The sequence below is a fragment of the Hyposmocoma kahamanoa genome, unplaced genomic scaffold (assembly GCF_003589595.1).
Source record: "Hyposmocoma kahamanoa isolate Upper Pololo Valley unplaced genomic scaffold, ASM358959v1 224, whole genome shotgun sequence".
Lineage (NCBI taxonomy): Eukaryota > Metazoa > Arthropoda > Insecta > Lepidoptera > Cosmopterigidae > Hyposmocoma > Hyposmocoma kahamanoa.
Genome location: NW_020653743.1, coordinates 3379596 through 3399483, shown reverse-complemented (window position 1 = coordinate 3399483; position 19888 = coordinate 3379596). Strand labels below are relative to the sequence as shown.

Below are 19888 nucleotides of genomic sequence, written 5' to 3'. Positions count from 1 at the left end.
TGTAAAATTAAAAATAAGATATTAAATTAATAACTATTGTAATTATACTGAAAAATAGGGTGGTTTGCATCAATATTAGACATAACTGGTTGAAGACCGTACTACCTCAGTCAACCGTGACCATGGGACCTGTAAAGGGCCCGAAATGTCGGTTTGTTTGAAAAAACAAATATACGCGATTTAAATCCGGAAAAATAGTTTCATTTCCTAATTCGAAAGATCATCAACGTAAGGGTACAGGTGAAATTACAGGCACATGGGATTTGTCACCTGTATGTATCGATTTAAAGCTCTGCATGGCACTGCAACTGTTACGGACAGGCGTGTTATTCACCACCACGAGATTAGTTCGTCCCGTCATTTGATATTATAAAAAACGATAACTTTATTAAAAAAAAACTAAGCCAGAGTAATCGTGTAACGTACACCCAAAATACAGACGAATTCGCCGAGATTCAATTGAGAACCTCCTTTTTTGAAGTCAACTAAAAAGTAAGATTTAACAAACTCAATTGGAAAAAATCGGAATCAAAATCTCTACCATTGTCCGAATTTCAGAGGTACACGTCAGGTACACGTTCGAAACCTAGTTTTCTTTTACCAACCATGATTACAGTCTTTGCAACCGTGGTACAGTTAACTTATCTCGAATACTCCTTAAAGTAGCCAACTTAGCTGGTGAGCTGGGCACCGTTTGCTCTTCAGGTCTTCGCATAGGTCTTGAAGGGGGTATGCAGGTTCGGGGTACGTTGGCAATGTGGGGATGTGACTTGACGTGTTTTCGGAGGGATGATGGGTCGGTATATCGCTTACCACAGCCCGCTGCTCCGCAGGCATAGGGTCTCTGTAAGCAAACAGTTTATAAACCAGTTACTTTGTACATCCATTTGCTGTTGGCATCAGTCTAGAGTTTAGCTGGACAGCCATTGTGAAGGGACAAACAAGTCCTGCGCCTGGTGTTAAGCGACATGCCTGTCCATAACAGTTCCAGTGCCCCACTGAGCTTTACATCGCAAAGATAGAACACTGCCACTGCGCCTGTCACCTTGAAGCATTAGTTGATAAGTCTCACATTAATTTCACCAAAACCCTTGCCCTTCAAAATCGGAACGCAGTAATCTATGTTAAAATCTTGTTTTTCCTACTTGACTTGCGTAGTTTCACAAATTGAATCAGTACTTACAGCATTGAAGTGCGTCCTCTGATGTTTAGCGCGATCTGAAGAGTTGGAGAAGGCTTTTCTACAATGAGGAGCAAGACAGGCATAAGGACGCTCCCCTGTGTGAGACCGCACGTGGATTTTTAAGTTCTCTAGACGGGAGAATGCTTTCCCGCATCCTGGGTGCTGTGTTTGGAAAAAAACAATTGAAATTAAGATACAAGATTAGGAATTGAAACGAAATAACATGAAGAAGGTATAACATTTCACACAGTTGAAGTGAAAGGCATTTAAAAAAAAACAATAACAACATTACACTAAATAAAAATGTACAATGGACTATTTTCATATCTTTACTACATTTTTCTTTAATAATACAGAATAAAAAGAAAAACTTACAAGACATCTATTAGGTTTATGGCCGGAATGGACTCGCATGTGGATCAGCAATTTGTATCGAGCGTTAAATGGTTTGCGCGCGCGCGTACATTCTTTCCAGAGGCAGCTGAATTCATCACCTGAAAAGATAAAATAATTACTGTAATTGTATGCACTCTTAAGAGCCGAGTAAATATGGTTATAGCGCTGCCAACAGTGCCTCAGGTACCTTATTGTGTCATCACTTGATTTAGCCAAAGTCCTTAATAAGTAGTTAAATTGAATACATACTATAACGAAATCTGCACGAAACAGATTATGTATTATGTGAAATTTAATAACTCTCCTATTCTTTGGTTACAATCACTACAATTGACGGGTTTGCGATTACAATAAGTTATCTTAGTCCATACTTTAACTACCGAACTACTTAAGACATTTGGATACTCTATTATAAACAATATTTTTATAATACTTACCTTTGTAAGTATTGACGTGTAATCTTTCAATGTGTTCCACTAAAGTGTTTTGGTTTGGATATTTATCATAACAATTTTCCCAAAGGCATATTCTTTCACCTGAAAAAATACTCCATTAATTTACAAGCCTTTGTGTGTTAGAACTGAAATAACACTGCATTAAGATTTTAATACTCTACCTTGTGCTTTCTCCTTTTCCTTCCTTTCGGTATAACAGTGACTGGTGTTATTGTAGTCATATGTGACTTCGTTTTCTCTTTCGAAATTGAGTCCAAAGTCGTCTAAATTTACGAACAAATCTTCTTCCTCAAATGTTTCTGAATAGTTTGAACTTTGTACATCGCTCTCGATAGACTCTGATATTGAAACCTTTCTTTCATTTCTGTCAAAATGAAACTCATTAACACTGGTTGGTGTATCTGGTAAGATATAGCTCTTTCCGCAATCTAAGTTGTACAAGATATTGTTCGGATAACTGTAATGCTCCAAACTATTGATTGGTTGCGAAATTGATAATTCAGTTTGATTGTAAACGTGTTGTGTGTCATTATAATTACAGCAACGTTTCGAAAATGTATCTATAGACGGCAGTAGATTCTTTTCATTTGATATATGTTCTTCTTTAAATTCAGGAGTTAATCTTTCTCCGTCTTCTCTACAAAGTTCATCTATTAGAGATTCATCGTCTATGTAGTCATTAGTTCCAAAAAGTGTCGTTTCGATATCGGTTTTATTTTTTTCATCAATGGATTCTGTTTTAAAGTTTTTGTCATCAAACTCTATACTATCCAAATCGAGCAACACTTCTTTGATATTCTGCTCATTAATGTTATTATCTATAACTTGATCTATTATTTCAAAATCTGTATTATTGTTGGTGTCTCCATCCCAATTGTCTAAAACTTCAAAATCAAAGCTTTCTTCGTTACCAAATTTGAAATAGTCTACTTTTGTTTTGCTTTTATTACAATTTTCTAACTCTAAATTAAATTGCGTCATGTAGTAGGCGTGTAAATCTGATATGTCGTTTTTGTCCTGAAATAGGTCTTCGTACGGTAGCGTATCGTAGTCCGCCATCTTAGGTTCAATTACCTAAGTACTCCAATTGACATGTGGTCTTGCGTTAGCGCATGTGGTTTTGCTATTATTACAAAAATAAACTTTCTCTTCGTGGCATCTGCGAATTATAACATAGTTTTTTTTATGTATTATGCTATATAGTTTTAGCGAACACGTGTTAAACGGGTGTTTATATCTATTCGTTTTATGCTTTGAAGGAAGTTAAAAGTCTTTTTGTGGATGAAAATTACGGATGTTGATATTTGATATGTGATATATTTTTGGTCTAAAAGAACGTTAGACAAAAGGAAATTGTTTTAAGTTCATTAGTGTATGTATTTTTTATTGCTTTTAACTTAAAGATTTATGAGTCGACTAATTAAGAGGTTCGAATAGTTCGTAAAAATTTAAATAAGATAAAAATGGTTATTGTAGTGTACAGCTCTTGATGAAGAAGTCCTGGGGTCAATAACCAGGAGGAGCAATGTTAGAATTTTTGAACTTTGGTTCTGGGCTTTTCTGGGATATGCCCTAGGAGTTAACATACTCTGGTAATCATAAGACTTACAAGAGCGAGTCATGCTCGGCTTTGAAACTTATAGATCGAGTTCCGAATTCCGAAAACCGTAGACGAACTAAGGTACAAGACATGGGGATCGGATAACAAGTTTCAAATGGAACTGGGCGGGACATGTTGCGAGACGTGGTGAACACAGGTGGAGTAAGGCGATAACCAAACGGTGGCCAAGAAATGGACGTAGAAACGTGTGACATCCTGTAGCGAGATGGGTGTACGACATTGTCAAAGTTGCGGGCAGTAGATTGGTGACATTAGCACAGGGTCGTGGTGGATGGCACAAACTACGGGAGGCCTATACCCAGCAGAAGCAGAATTCGGGCTATCGATTATGATGACTCATAAGACAGGGAATTCCCTTCTTTGAGACATAGTACAATTTACACTAGTGTAACGAACCTAAGATGCTTCTCGTATCGATATTTAAAAATTAAGACAGAAGCAACGTTTTTTGAGCCAGCACATTTTTTTTAACGTCCATGACTTTTGTTAAGCATTATTAAAATCAATACAACAAATATTAATTTCAGATTAATAGATAATTATTTGGATTTATATCAAATTGGCTTTAAAGGTATTTTGAGTTTTTTTTTTACATTATATGTTCGACTGCTAGGCAGTTTCCCCGAAAAGGGTTTAAGCCATTCTTCCCCAGGGTGGCAAAAGAAGGGTTGGAGACTTTCAGGGGTTGTGATTTTCGTTGTTAATGAATATTTGAAAACTAAAATCATAGGCACAGGGAATTGAACCGTCGGCTTTCAACTGACAAACCACCGCTCCTTTCTTTTAAGAGCATATTAGAATTCTAAATAATAACTTATGTTTAATTTTTAGCCTTTTAGTTGGTTATAATAACGTTCAAATTGAAAGTACAAAATCCCTTCACTAACAAAACATAATTTTTCCTATTTTTTTATGATAAGTGACAGAACGAACAACTCGTGGCGGTAAGTGACACGCCTATCCATAACAGTTGCAGTGCCACTCAGAGCTTTAAATCGCAATGATCTGAGGGGCACTGCCACAGTGCCCGTCATCCTGAGACATAGGTAGACAAGTCCCAAGTGTAAGATGGCAGTAAACTTGCTTGGCGAACACTTTCACAAGCAGTTCTACTGCTAAGGAACATCATTAAAGAAAACTGTATATTATTCTAATTAATTAATTACGTAACAAGGTAATATTAATCTTACCTATGGAAATTTCCCGCCAAAAGTAACGACACGAATTCACAATTCTTTTTTTAAAACTTTCCTTTTTTAAATTTAGTTATGGGCAAGTGATGCCGCTTTACAGCCAATGTATGAATTGAATACAATGTCAAATGTCAAACTGACACTTAAAACTGTCACTTGTGAATAATACGTCTTAACCGTACTATATCCCGATTGGGAATAAACAGGAGAGCTACCGGGTTTAAAATGAATCCTGAAACACGTGGTACTATTGTCGTGACAAAAATAAACTTACCGCTTGTAAACCTCTTATTTACCGTCCTTAGCACCCTTTGCTATATAACCATAAGGTCTATAATGTAATAATGTTAGTTTGATGAAAGATAATTTGAGTTTGTTGAGTTGCACGATTCTTTACATCTATATGTGTCTATTTAAAAATGCTTATTGATTCATTTGTCCTTTTTAGCTGCCTTTTTTGAACGGATTCTGATTTAAGTTTATTTTTTAATCTTCATTAATCAGTCGCATCACTATTTAGTCGTCATAGAAATAAAAATAGTGACGTCTGGAGATTTTGAATATAGCGACGGATTTTTGCCGGGTGTCTCATTATATTTACGGGTTGCTGGAACGTTGTTTAAATTTAACGTTCTTAAATAGTACATAGACATTGTTGGCTTTTTAAGTAATTATAATAATAATAAACAAATCATTTATTTACCATCACTTGTTAGTAAATACAGAGACAAAACATGAAACACACATTATTACGCTCAAGGCGCCGCCGATTACGCCATCACCTCACCAGAACCTGGATGAAGCCGCAAACGTTTCTGGGTGCTGTTAGGACTAGATCGCAGTCTGGAAAGTAGTGACGCCGTCTTTTTTCGCATCACAGCAAAAAAATCACTTACTCCCGCTTGAGCAAACATCGACGATGCCCTACTATATCGCGGTCCCAACAGCATCCTCATTTTGTTGCTGTTATATTGAACGCGCAGAGCGCCGAGTGCCTCATGCGTCATTAACTATAAACCACAGACCACTCGTGTAGAAGAATTGATACCCGACAACTCCAGCATTTGTGAACCGATTTTGATGATTCTTTTTTGTTGGAAAGAGGGTACCTCGGTTGTGGTCCCATTTTTTAGTACTCTGTTTTGACTTCCTGACTACAGCGGGCGAATCTATGTGCTAATTATTTATAATTCTGTGTAGCCGTCGTAGCCTATTTAACATCCCAATAAAACTGCACGTCGAAGAAGGTTAACAACCCTCGGAAAACCTGTGAAGTCCTCAAACCGCATTGGACTAGCCATAATAGGAGATATAACACTAAACGCAGTCATTGATAATTAATTAGTAACAGTGTTATAAAAAAATACAACAAAGCCGTGAATCTCGACAAATTTAATGACTCGCTAGCTATGTTTAAAAATAAAATTATAATTTTTTTTTATTCAAAATTCTAAAAGATCTGTTTCGTACCATATCGCTTATTGAAATTCTGATTCTAATGTAGGGATAATATTGTTTTTACTTTTTTCTTTTCAACTCTAAAGAAAGTAGGGATGATAATTATAAAGAGTAATTTAATAATTAATTCTCATACATCCTAGAATCTGTATAGCTTACACTTTAAACTTTGTAGCTTATTGTACATTTGCTATTACTGTATTTGCATCATGTTAGCTTGCCTATACAATAAATAAATAAATTTTAAGTAGTAAATATCATAGTGGTTTTTTTTTGCGGCAAATGCCATATATATATTATGTGTAGGTAATTTGATGACATTTAAAATTTAATTACAAAGCACACCTAAGTACTTAAAAGTTAAGTTTCTTAGTTCTAATAGCTATTGTCGAGTTCTTCTACACATTCAATGAAGTTTGCAAACCCGAGGTCCTTGCAAAGGAAGTCCGTTATCTACCCAGGATGCTGCTAAAGGCCATTGAAACTAAAAAAACATCCTAATTTCAACAGGGAATATGGTTCCTCCGTACCACCAGTTTGGGATCCAGTATTTCCTCTGACTACAGTACTAATTAATATGTTTTAATTTATTCTAATTTACATTATTAATTAATAATAAATATAACTTAATAAAAATTCACATTGTTAAAAGAAAATAATTTGTAAAACATAATGTGGCGTAAATTGGAATGTTCTTTGTAAAATTAAAAATAAGATATTTCATTATGGTGGTTTGCATTAATATAAGACGTATCTGGTTGATGACTTCACCACGTTTGTTTGAAAAAACAAATATACGCGATTTAAATCCGGAAAAATAGTTTCATTTCCTACTAATACCTATTGTTACTATGTTTTCTTTAGTAAGAAGTTTTTGCATTGGAAAAAAGTAATGATTATAATGTTAATTAAATTTTTATTGAATTGATATTCAATTATTTTTTGTGAAATTACTCCACTAGTTTGTTATAATTAAATTAAAAAATACAATACGTATTAATAATTATAACAAACTAGTGGAGTAATTTCAATAAAAATTTAATTAATACAGTGAATAGCGACATCTCTCGCCAGGACTGGTAGCTGTAAAGGTACTAACTGGGTGATAAGTCTGTAATAGATTTCTCATAGATGGCGCTACGAGTAAACAGTCGTTGAAAGACCAAGTACAAAGACACGACGCAAGCACATAGAAAAATTCGTGAGGTCCGTTGGTTCGTTCCGTGGCTTAGTTGGTATCCGACCGAATCGAAGGATTTTTTTCTGAGTGTTCGATCTTTGTATTAATGATTATTATGTTGTCAAATTAGTCTATTGGTTTATATTCAGGTCAAGCTTCCATATCAATTAGAGGGACAATTTTTAACCAGACTCAATGACACGTTAAAATATGCACAGCAATTGGTTGTATTAAATGGGCTGATGTTGAATTATAAATCTGGCTTTTTCTTTATCATATCAAAATTAGAGACAGTGTGTTCTTTAATAGAGCATTACAGTTAATTGTATAAATAAAAATTAATGCACTGTGGGCGCTAGATTTTTTTTTATAATACCAAATGACGGGACGAACAAGTTGTGGGTCTGATGGTAAGATATATGCCAGGGGGCCTACCATAACCTTTCCAAAAACAATCTTATTTCAATGTAAGCATAAAGTAAGCTTATTGTAATATTACTTATTTTCGTACCATGACAAACCTATCAACCAAGTAACGTATTATTGCTAAAGCGACTGAAAGAACGATTTATTTCCCAATATTGTCTATTCCTTACTAAAAGTAGGAAAGAAATAACGCTATATCAACTGCATAATACCATCTCTTTCTTTTTTCATGTTCCGAATCGCGTTATCGTAGTATAATGTTAAAGTACTTAATATTATTTACATTTAGAGAATTTTAACTGCTAAAAAAAGAAAAGTATGTAACAATGGAATCTATTGAAATTACGTTGTTTTCAATTATTATTCCGCATTTTTATGAAGAAAAATAAATAAAACAAGCTGAGTCTTGATAGTCACGTTGTGAATTCGGAACCATAGTCTATTGTCAACTGTTAGTTTCGCTAAAGAGCATATAGATGGCGCTGTCTTAATTTTACGAAATAAACATCGCGTAATTTTATTTTGCGAGAAATATTTCCTATGTGCTATTAAATAAAAAATAAAACAAAATATTCAAGAAATATATGTAAATAAATAAGTTCAACTTAACTTTTAATGATTACAAATCAATATTTAGACAATAAAACTGACAATAATATTGTTTCCATTGCATCCGTGTAACTATTTTAAGATTGCTAAATTTGGCATAAGAGCAATATTACTTTAATGTCAAAGTCGCGTCATGGTACGAACTGAGTGAATGAATAGTCACAAAGCTGCCAATAAAACATCATAGTTTGAAAATTACAAATAAGCTTATTTTAAGCGCATTATGGTACGAAAAGTCAATGTAAGGTTAAAGTAATATTGTTTAAGAGGTTGTGGTAGGTCTCCTGTTCATAACAGTTTCAGTGCCACTTAACTCTTTTAATCGCAAAGATCTGAGGGGCATAGCCACTGCGCCCGTCACCCTGAGACATAAGTTGATAAGTCCCATGTGCCTGTAATTTCACCAGCACCTTTACCCTTCAAAACCGGAACACAGTAATGCTGACAGTACTGCTTGGTGGCAGAATGGACGAACTCTTTCACAAGGATCTCTTCTGCTGCTAAATGTCATATGGGTCCTGACACTGCGCCCAATGCGATAACTTCTAAAACTCAGCAGTGCAAACTGTAGTTTGAAAAAACATTTTGGTAACAAGTAGCTTTTATTACTAAGTTTAAATTATCACAAACAAGTGTTGCTTACTAAGTTTTTAAGGCATTTTTTATGAATTTTAGTTATAAACTCGTGATGGGGTCGTAAATAAGATGGATTACAACAATTAGAAACAAGTTCAAGGGGGTTAAAACTTAAGCTTGTTTTTGACGTTTTTTTCACTACTTAAAATTAATCTTACTGAAGAGTGCCTTAAGACCTCATCTAGAATCGTATACGTACTATACGTGTTCTATTTATTTCAGTTGATATAAAAAAAACCATTGGTATATATACCTATTGAATACATAGGTTTTGTTGTAAAATTTCGAGGTACCTAAGTAATTATCACCTGACTGTGTCTATGCTTGTACAAAACAAATCAAATTCAGAGTGATTTACTGTCGCATTGTTAAAAATCTCTATGCACGCATCATGTACGCATTTTGCTTATAATTAGTACTCGCAAACGGCACTTGCAAAAATATCTAACAAAACGTAAGAAGTTTATAATGTACATGCAATGCCTACAGTACTTCTACAACTGTAATTGTAAGCGCGCTGAAATTGCAATAAAAACATAACGTATTTGAATATAACATGCGTACATAAAGCTGTACGAAAACAAGTATATGACATCATCATAGAAGGGCACCTTTTAAAGTAAATAACTAACAAATGGATTTGATAATGTCACACGTGTACAATAATACCCAAGCAAATCCATAACTCGGCTATTGAACTTTAGATAGCAACTTTGTATCTGTTGCATCGATATTATCAAATTTGTTTTATTACAAACACTCTAACAAGTAGTAAAACAGAATTGCAAGTAATAATTGTAACTCTTTTATAAAAAAATCTACCTCGAAAGTTTGTCGGAAGTGGAATCGTCCATTGCTGAACATAGCCCCAAAGATTGCCAGACTTGCCGGTCGGACTTACCCGCCCTTACCAGGTCGTCTTGAACCTGAACGCCTTCCGGTTCGTGGTATCCATTCAAGAATCTTTCTGCCCCAACGTCCGTCAGTTCTACGAGTTATGTGTACTTAAATTTGCTAATCCTTTGAGCTATGACGGTGACTTTCGTGCTTCTACAGAGCTCCTGGTGGAATACCTTTCTTTAAATTCTAATGGTACCACTACTGAGGTGCCCCCTTTCCAATAAAAACATTGTGAACCGATTTTGAGGATTCAAAATCGGTTCACAAAAATATCGGGGTAATTGCATAACTTACACATAAACTACAGTCGAATTGAGAAACTCCCACTTAGGTAAAGTGTAAAGTCGTGGAAGTTGATATAATTATAATGATTGTATTGCATTAAAAGAATTACTAAAAATAAAATTATTTTGTAGAATAAATTTAGACAGCAAATGAAACTTTTGTACATATAAACTACGATCAACGACCTTGTTGCCCACAACCCGCGAGTACTTAATGCTCTCGTTTCTACAAACACCAAACTTTCTTACAAACAACAAAATGCATATGCAAAACGCATATATATGCACCCGAGAGAAACGCCTTTTTTATTCAATGATGTAAATAGTGTATTTTATTTATTTTATTTTATTGGCTATGGTGTTACAACAATCTTTTGTATTTTTTCTTTCTTTTCTACCTTTTATATCTAACTGCCTCCGTGGCTGAACGGTTGTCATGCTGGTCTGCCACGCAGAGGACCCGGGTTCGATTCCCGGGCCAGGAGAAATATTTGTGATTGTCTATGTGTGTGTCCATGGCACCCACGATACAGGGTTTCCATAATAGGTAGAGTATGTGCGTTTTTTATATTGACTTACAAATAAATGGACGACGGGTCTAATACAAAAACCATGAAGAAAATGTCCCAATTCAACCTATTTAAACGTAGTGACATGTAAAGGAATATGAAAAAGCTAAAACGTTGAATTTAAATTGTAATGTCATGTCTAATTTTGCTTGCTTCGCTGTCAGTCGAACAAACGAAGACTAAAGCGTGAATGACGCTCTGTATACGATTTTAACGCCCTATAAGTTCGGACACTTTTTAACGCGGACCCGACGTCCATATAATTGTAAGTCAATGGTTTTTTATGACTTTTTAGACAAAATCGTTAAACACTTTTAAGCCCATGGACGTTGTGTTACAAAAAGCTTGTAACATTGTATTGGTAGCAAAAAGCGAGAGTAGGTTTCCAGACAAGTAAATTTGTTTGTAAAACATAAGTTTTATTTTTATTTATAACAACATTATTATTAACATTGGCGAATTGATTTGTAAGAAACATAGATAGCGGGACAAACTAAAAATTAAAAGCGTTCTTTTGTGCTTATGTTAAAAAAACAAACTGTTATAAGTGCTTTTCGTTTAAAAGCTGGCCGCCCTAGGTCTATAAGAAATGTGTAAAACAAAATACTGGGAAATGTTTGTTCTTTTCTAAACAAATAAAAATTGTTTCTTCATCGTTAAACTTTTAAATATTTGACCATTGCCACATTGCATACAGCATTTGACTGAAGAAACGTCTGTGACTAAAAAAAGGTGCCATATAGCCAAATCTATAGTTAGAAAAAAATATTTGTTAAAGTTACCAAACACAATGTATTTAGAAAAAAATGGCGGGTTTTTGTAGTTTTTTTGGGTTTTAAGTTTTTACACGAATCAATTTTTATATTTTACGTTACGTTTTGAGTTTCATAATTATAAGTAGGTGAGGGCTCCATAGCCAAATGCCCTTTCATAACTTAATTTTTTATAGTTTTATTTTCTTGCGCGTATTGAGAAGAGCCAATAGATTTCAAGATTTCGCCTGAAAGTACAAACGAGTGAAGTTAAATAAAAGCTTGTAAAAAAACAAAATTAAACCATCAGAGTTATCAGTTATTTCGTGGCTCCCCACCTCTGCACCGTTCTACGGACTGTATTACCTAATGTTACGTATCATATTTTCTCTAACAAAAATAATACTAAATGAGCCTCATCTAAAACCATGGAGTAATTCAAATAAAACAAGTTTGACAATAACGCTCCAACATGACGATTAAATTAATATGTTTGCAGATCAATAGGTTAATGATTTGCTCAACATTGACTAGTGGAGTTTAAACCTAAACTAGGTGACGGGTGTAAAGGCCAAAACTTCCACGGCTAGAAACAGGCAATAACGTAAACAAAACACACGAGCGAAGACAACCTTTTCTTTGATTTATATGCCACCCGTGTGCATGATGATTGTATTCGCGACATAACTAGCATGAGGTCATTTTCAAAATTGACATACTGGTGAAAACATATAAAGATATGTAGATTTAGTTAGTAGCAGTAGAATTTAGTAGCTCCTTGTGAAAGAGTTCGTCCAGGGTAGTACTGCCACCTTACCTATTCCTGCCGCCAAGCAGTAACGTCAGCATTACTGTGTTCCGGTTTTGAAGGGTACTGGTGAAATTACAGGCACATGGGACTTGTCAACTTATGTCTCAAGGTGACGGGGGCAGCGGTAGTGCCCCACAGATCTTTGCAATGTAAAGCTCTGAGTGGCATTGTAACTTTTATGGACTGACGTGTAGCTTGCCATCAGATGCACGACTTGTTTGTCCCGTCACCGATGTTATCAAAAAAAAGACTTGCTTGAACACCAAAGAAAAAGTAGCTTGGTGTTCAAGCAAGTCTACTAGCTTTTTGTGGTTACTCACAGAATGATTATCATTTTTACAGGTTATATCAAGTCAACCATGACCATTGGACTTGTAAAACCTCCGAACCTCTGGATTGTTTAAAAAAACACGTGATTTCGACCCGAAAATCGAGTTTCATTTCCAATTCGACGGGTTGTTTACCACAACATAACTACCCCGAAAAAGAGAATACAGATAGGTCTGCCCGTGACGCTGTTAATTGCCGCTTGCCGGCCAATTCGTATAACGTGAATCCACTGTATAGTCCAAAATAATGGGAGGATCTACCGGATACATTTTGGAGGGTATCAGGGACAAATTTAGTTCCTTACCGTTCCTTTTTTGGTTAATAGGAAAGACCGGAACACTCTATCCTTATACCGGTGATATATCCCCCATTCGACGAAGCCCTCTACTTATACCTTCTTAATGCGCAGGTCAGGTCTAACAGCTCAGCTCACTTAGCCGGGGCATCTCTTCATACTTCGAACTAAGCCAACTGAGCTGACTAAACCAACCCAACCATCCCGCTAGCTATGTAAAATATGTCGCCTTTCTGCCGCTCGTCACCCCCGCACGTATCCATGGTCACTATTTACTATGTATTTTCAAAGAGACAGACTTAGCCACTAAAGTCACTAATGGGTTGAGGATTTACATACATACCATCACACATGTCTCACATTGAGACTAGCGGCAATCGTGATCCTGTCTGATAAACCTTTGTCGTCTCCTCCTCCACTTCCATCAGGATATTCATACATGCCCGTTAATTCTTGATACTTTTGACCTGGCCTTTTTCAATGATATCCTAATCTGAACCTATACTTTTGTTCTCTGTCCGCCATCCGTCACCGTCCTAATCACTTACTGTCAAACGACTAATACTCAAGCAAGTTAAAAGACGCATGATGCAAATGAAGCTTCGTATTTGACATTGTCTTTTAACTTGGCTGAGTATAACTTATTTGACAGTAATAGAATAGAAAGTTCTTTATTGTTTTTCATTTTTGTTATTTTTATGCAATATATCTTAAAGATATATACAATTATTTTATGTCGTTTAGCTAGTTTACGGCTCACAGAATAGTGCTATATATACGTTAAATTTATACCTTTCTTTTTATTTCAGAACGTGTTCCCTTGGGGGTACACATCGTTTGCTGACACGTTTATCCCTGTCTTTTTTGATGACATACTCTATTTCATCAATTCTATTACTGTAAATCATTGGGTTGTACTGGTCATACTTAGCGTATTGTGGACCAGGATTGTCCAATCCAGCTATGTACATGTGATTTAGTTTTTCTAGCATGTGTCGGTGCAGATCGTGTATCCTAAGATGTCACGGATTTTCATCTAGCATGTCCCACAACATTTCAGTGGGGATTGAACGAGGAAAGTCTTCCGCAGACTTAAGAGCCATACGATATTGTCTCTCAAGTGTCAAAATGTTTGTTCTGCTTACTGTAGGGAGTAGCTGCACTATTCCGTAATCTAGTATCGGGAGTAGACAGGCTTGTACCACTTTAAGTTTCGTTTCTACGTTTGACTTGGAATAATACCCAATAATCGGGGCGAGCATTCCTCTGACACATTTTGTTTGATAGCAATTCGGATGTCGGACGGAGAAAGACAGTAGACCCCCTGATCGCAATATGTCCATTGAGGCTTACCCCACGTTTTAATAATCATTCGCTTATCCTTTGTACTCGCCCAAACCAAAGCCTTCGCTCTTCTATCCTAGTCACTACATCATTTTTCTTACCAGAACGCTTTCCTCCTAGTCTTCCTACACAGTTCTCGGGACTGTGAATGTCTTTTTTAATAATACAAGGTGACGGGACAAACATGTCGTGCATCTGGTAGCAACGACTCGCTTGCTCATAACAGTTGCAGTGTTAATCAGAGCTTTAAATCACAAAGATCTTTGTGCACTGCCTCTGTGTCCGTCACCCTGAGACGTAAGTTGATAAGTCCCATGTGCCTGTAATTTCACCAGCGCTCTTATTGTTCAAATCTGGAACACAGTAATGCTTACTTTATCGCTTGGCGGCAGAAATAGGTAAGGTGGGAGGACTTCTTTCTACGAACTCTTTCACAAGGAGCTTTTCTCCAACTTGCAGGTTCTCGCAATGTTTTCCAACTGATATCCACCTTAATCGCTTTTTTATATGCTTTACAATCAACCGTAATACAACTACTTAATTGTTTACACAAACTGACAGAGACTTAAATATTAATTTCATCTAACGATGCGTAATAATTGCAGCACATGTAAACGCATCAAAATAACAATCGTCTGAAATAATCTTATAGACATTCTGTTAACACGTGGCATGCAACGGGTCATGATATGCGTGGAAAAAAGATTAAAAGAAAGAATATAGAAAAAAAGATTACAAAAGAGTGAACGTGCGTGTGCTTTCTCTACTTTTAAAAATTTTTAGTGTTGTTAGTTTTGTTGTTTTTCAAAAACGGGTGTTTTTTTTACAAATACTAAGTTGATAGGTTTCTGTTGGGAGCGCTGGTTGCCTTTTGGAAGATTAGTTGCTTCTCAATTCACTGATTCGAATCTCTGTGGCGGCAAATACCCGTGACTTTTTAAGTGAATATTTAATAGGAACCGTGAATTAGAGCAATGTTATCAAACCTGGGTTAACGAGTAGGTCTGTGACCTAAACTTTCTCCATGGATGAGATCCCTGAACTGACATATATTATAGGATTAATTATAATGAAATTTTGTTTATCGTTCGTTCCACCTCCAAATATTATCTGACCTCCTATGTAAACAAACGCGAAATAGAGTAGAGCGACACAGCATAGAATGCATGGCCAAAAATGCAACCCGGAAGCTTGGCATCCTTTCCTAGGCGAGGCGTTACTTCACACCGAGACAGTTGCTTTCAGCTGTATCAAGCACAAATCCGGTCGTATATGGAGTACGACTACTGCTGGCACCTATGGGATGACTCTGCGAAATACCAACTAGCCATCTTGGATTCAATCGACAAACGTGTCAAGGAGCTTATAGACGATTTGAAATTAGTAAAGGCGAAGCTGCAGAGCCTTGAACACCGTCGTAAAGTTGTCTACTTATACAGGATATATCCCAATAATATTAAGTACATTAGGATATTTCTAATTTTATGACACATTACGCATTTTGTAGGAGCTGGTGCATGTCGCCTCAAAGGCTTAACGTCTGTACCTAACTACAAGCCACCAGACCCTCACCCTTGGGAATGACACATACAAACTTATGGCATTACTGATACAAGGACTCGCACGAACCGTGAGGCTTTCATATTTAATGGCGAACGGCTATTGAGAGGAATTCCCTACCTGCAGAGCTTTGAACACCGTCGTAAATTTGCCTGCTTATCGGTATTCTACAAGATATATCACGGAGAGTATGCGATGGAATTATACGATTTAATTCCGCCTTCCCCTTTCCATCACCGGGGGACTAGGCGTAGGCTTGGGTTCCACCTCTATGTTGTGGATATTCCAAAGATTCGCACGAAGCGTTACGCTTCCACATTTATATGGTGAACGGCTATGGAGAGGAATTCCCTGACTGCAGACTTATTCTTTGAACGTTATAACATGGGCCTTTTCAAGGCAAGAGTGAATAGGCATTATTTAGGTGTGCATGCTCCATCGTCGACCTTATCGTCACTTTCCACCAGGTGAGATGGAGGTCCAATGCGCATTTATTTTATAACAAAACTAAACATGTAGCCTGGTTGTAACAGGATCGTTCTAATTTTGTTTAAATAATATTTACAAGTAGTAGAGCTCTTTGTGAATGAGTCCGTCAATGCTTGTACTGCCACCTTACCTATTTCTGATGCATTCAAAGTCAAAGTATTTATTTGCATGTCACAGTTAAAGCATACAAAATACATATCGAGTTCTTAGGTTTTCGCGATTGTTACACATAGGAAATGAAACTATTTTTCCGGATTTAAATCGCGTATATTTATTTTTTCAAACAAACCGACGTTTCGGGCCCTTTACAGGTCCCATGGTCACGGATGGCCACCTCAGTCAACCGTGACCATGGGACCTGTAAAGGGCGCGAAACGTCGGTTTGTTTGAAAAACAAACATAGACGATTTAAATCCGGAAAAATAGTTTCATTTCCATACAAAATACAATTTAAGTTGGTAGATTATTGTAAAGTATTTTATGACGCCCTGTAAGAGCATAGCAAAGGGATTTGAGTGATTTTTTATAATAGATTAACAAATTTACTCCAACAAAATACAATATCAAATAATTCCAATGCATGCATTAAATTCATTAAAAATAATAATAACATTTATAATTTTTTTACATTTTTGGGTAGGAGAGGCAAGTACTTACAAAATAAAAATAGGTAATACAATTTTTAGACTGGTAACTAAATGGCCAAGAAGATTTCATAACATAAAATAATATGAAATGAAACTATTTTACCGGATTTAAATCGCGTATATTTGTTCTTTCATGGTCACGGTTGACCGTGACCATGGGACATGTGAATGTCCCGAAACGTCTGTTTGTTTGGAAAAACAAATATACGCGATTTAAATCCGGAAAAATAGTTTCATTTCCTATGTGTAACAATCGCGAAAACCTAAGAACTCGATATAAAATAATATTTTAAGAATACACTCTATTCTAAATTACTCTGAATACTATTACTACTAATATCTTTCATTATATCATTCCACTAAATTTTTATCACAAATGTATTCATGTACAATATAATAACTTTTTTTTTACTAATAACAGTTTCAATGATTTTTCAAAGTCAGTGTCTTTTTCTGTCTCTAATAAATGCCATAAATAAGGACTTGACGCTACTAGTTTCAGATTGGTAACAGTTGTTTCTAATTTGTGTAGATTTCGATTGTTTCTTTTCAAGGTTGTTATTATAGTATAGACATTTTTATGTTTTCGTACAAATTGTGACGTGAGGTCATTATTCCGTTCCTGTGTTTATGTGTCAGACGTGACTGGTGCAAGACAGCTTAGCTCTTTACGATTTAAAGCATTGCAACTGTTATGAATACCGTCAGGCCCACGACTTATTCATCTCGTCATTTGATATTATAAAAAAAAATCTAACAAAAATGTAATTACAACAAACTAGCGGAGTTATTTCACAAAAAATAATTTAATATCATAAATAATACAAATGTATATTTATAGATTGAATTAATTTTATGACTTTAATAAAAGCACTTTGACGTTCGATCACATGTGTGTACCAATTATTAATTGTTAACCAACTTCAAAAAAGAGGAGGTTCTCAATACGACTGCATTTTTTGGTGTGTGTATTGTGTAAAACTTGACAAATAGATACTAATTATTAATACAAAGATCGAACACTCAGAAAAAACACTCAGAAAAAATTCCTTCGATCCGGTCGGATTCGAACCGACGTCTTCTTGCATACCGTGCCAGACGCTATACCAAGTAAGCCACGGAACGAACCAACGGACCTCACCAATTTTTCTATGTGCTTGCGTCGTGTCTTTGTACTTGGTCTTTCAACGACTTTTTAGTCGTAGCGCCATCTATGAGAAATCTATGACAGATTTATCACCGAATCCGACCGGATCGAAGGAATTTTTTGTGAGTGTTCGATCTTTGTATTAATAATTATAACAAACTAGTGGAGTAATTTCACAAAAAATAATAATAATAATAATAATAACGCACACACTCAACATAGCCCCGCACTAGGGAAACCCTGTGTCGCGGGTGCCATGGACACACACATAGACAACCACAAATTACACCCAAACTCACGAGAGAAATAAATGTAGGCCATACACATATTTCTCCCGGCCTGGGAATCGAACCCAGGACCTCTGCATGGCAGTCCGGCATGGTAACCGTTCGGCCACGGAGGCAGTTAAGTTAACAAAAAATGATTGAATATCAATAAAAATTTAATTAAATAGACACTAATTCTACGAACTTTTGATGTCGGTTTTTTTTATTATAAAAAAGTTATAATATGAAACTCGACATTTCATGTAAAGTGTGATTTTAAACTGTAAATTTATCATAAAATTAACGTGTAAAACTATTTTGTATCACATACTTGCTCGATATTAGTAACAGTTAGTAGCAGTAGAGCTTGTGAAAGAGTTCGTCCAGAGAAGTACTGCCACCTTACCTATTTCTGGCGCTAAGCAGTCCGGTTTTGAAGGGTGCTGGTGAAATTGCAGGCTTAGACTTGTGATGATGTCTCAAGGTGACGGCTGCAGTGGCAGTTGCCCTCAAATTTAAAGCTCCGCTTACCACGACTAGTTCGTCCCATCGCTTATTATTATTAAAAAAAACATTAGTCTAGCGTTTTTTGTTCCTTATTATGTAATTAGTAAACAATTATAAACTAATAGAATAAATGTAAATAAAGCACAGTGAAAGCGGCAGTTTGAGATGCGTTGACCATCGCGGTGGTACACCAAATTAACACACTCGTGCGCATCATGGCTCATCAACTCGAGGCCCGCTTAACCTGTTCAAAGCGTTAGAATTTTACTTATCTTTAAATTAATTTATCTACACACATATCATACTCTCTATACTCTCTGTAATGTATTCGAAAACCGCAAATTACGACCAGCATAAAGGTAAACTGTTTTGTTAGAACAAATTTGTTATCTGTGAACATCGAATGCAATGTTATTATTACATTCAAATTTCGACCACCTCTGAAAAACAAAACAATTTGATTTGACCTCAATTCTAATATCAGTTGAGATGAAGTTTTATTCAAAATGAAATGTCAACAGCAAATAATTTTGACAATTTCACACGTTACTTGATATCGAACGATATGATAGTTAGGGCCGATTCTAGTTTGTCTATGAATTAAAAATAAAAACTACGGTTATGTGACATGCGTGAGAAAAGTTTTTATTTGCCGCCATTTCGCCAGTCGCAACATGCGGTTCCTGAACATATCACATAGAGCTTTATGATAGGTGTGTACTTAGAATAATAACGCATATAATGATAGTTTCATATCAAACGAACTGTCACAAGTAAGGCAACAATCAAATTCATGTAGGCTAGTTTTAGTAGTAGGTTAATTTTCGGTT

General features: G+C 35.8%; 1 protein-coding gene across 1 annotated transcript; it reads right to left on the bottom strand.

Annotated features, from left to right (window-relative positions):
• Positions 1 to 312: 312 nt before the first annotated feature.
• LOC113228223 (zinc finger protein 143-like) lies at positions 313 to 3093 on the bottom strand. The gene is made up of 5 exons (XM_026461486.1): positions 2196 to 3093; positions 2017 to 2115; positions 1559 to 1677; positions 1184 to 1345; positions 313 to 844 (listed from the first exon to the last, which is right to left on the bottom strand). The coding sequence occupies exons 1-5, from the start codon at positions 3091 to 3093 to the stop codon at positions 611 to 613; spliced, it is 1512 nt and encodes a 503-aa protein (XP_026317271.1). The 3' UTR covers positions 313 to 610.
• Positions 3094 to 19888: the final 16795 nt, after the last annotated feature.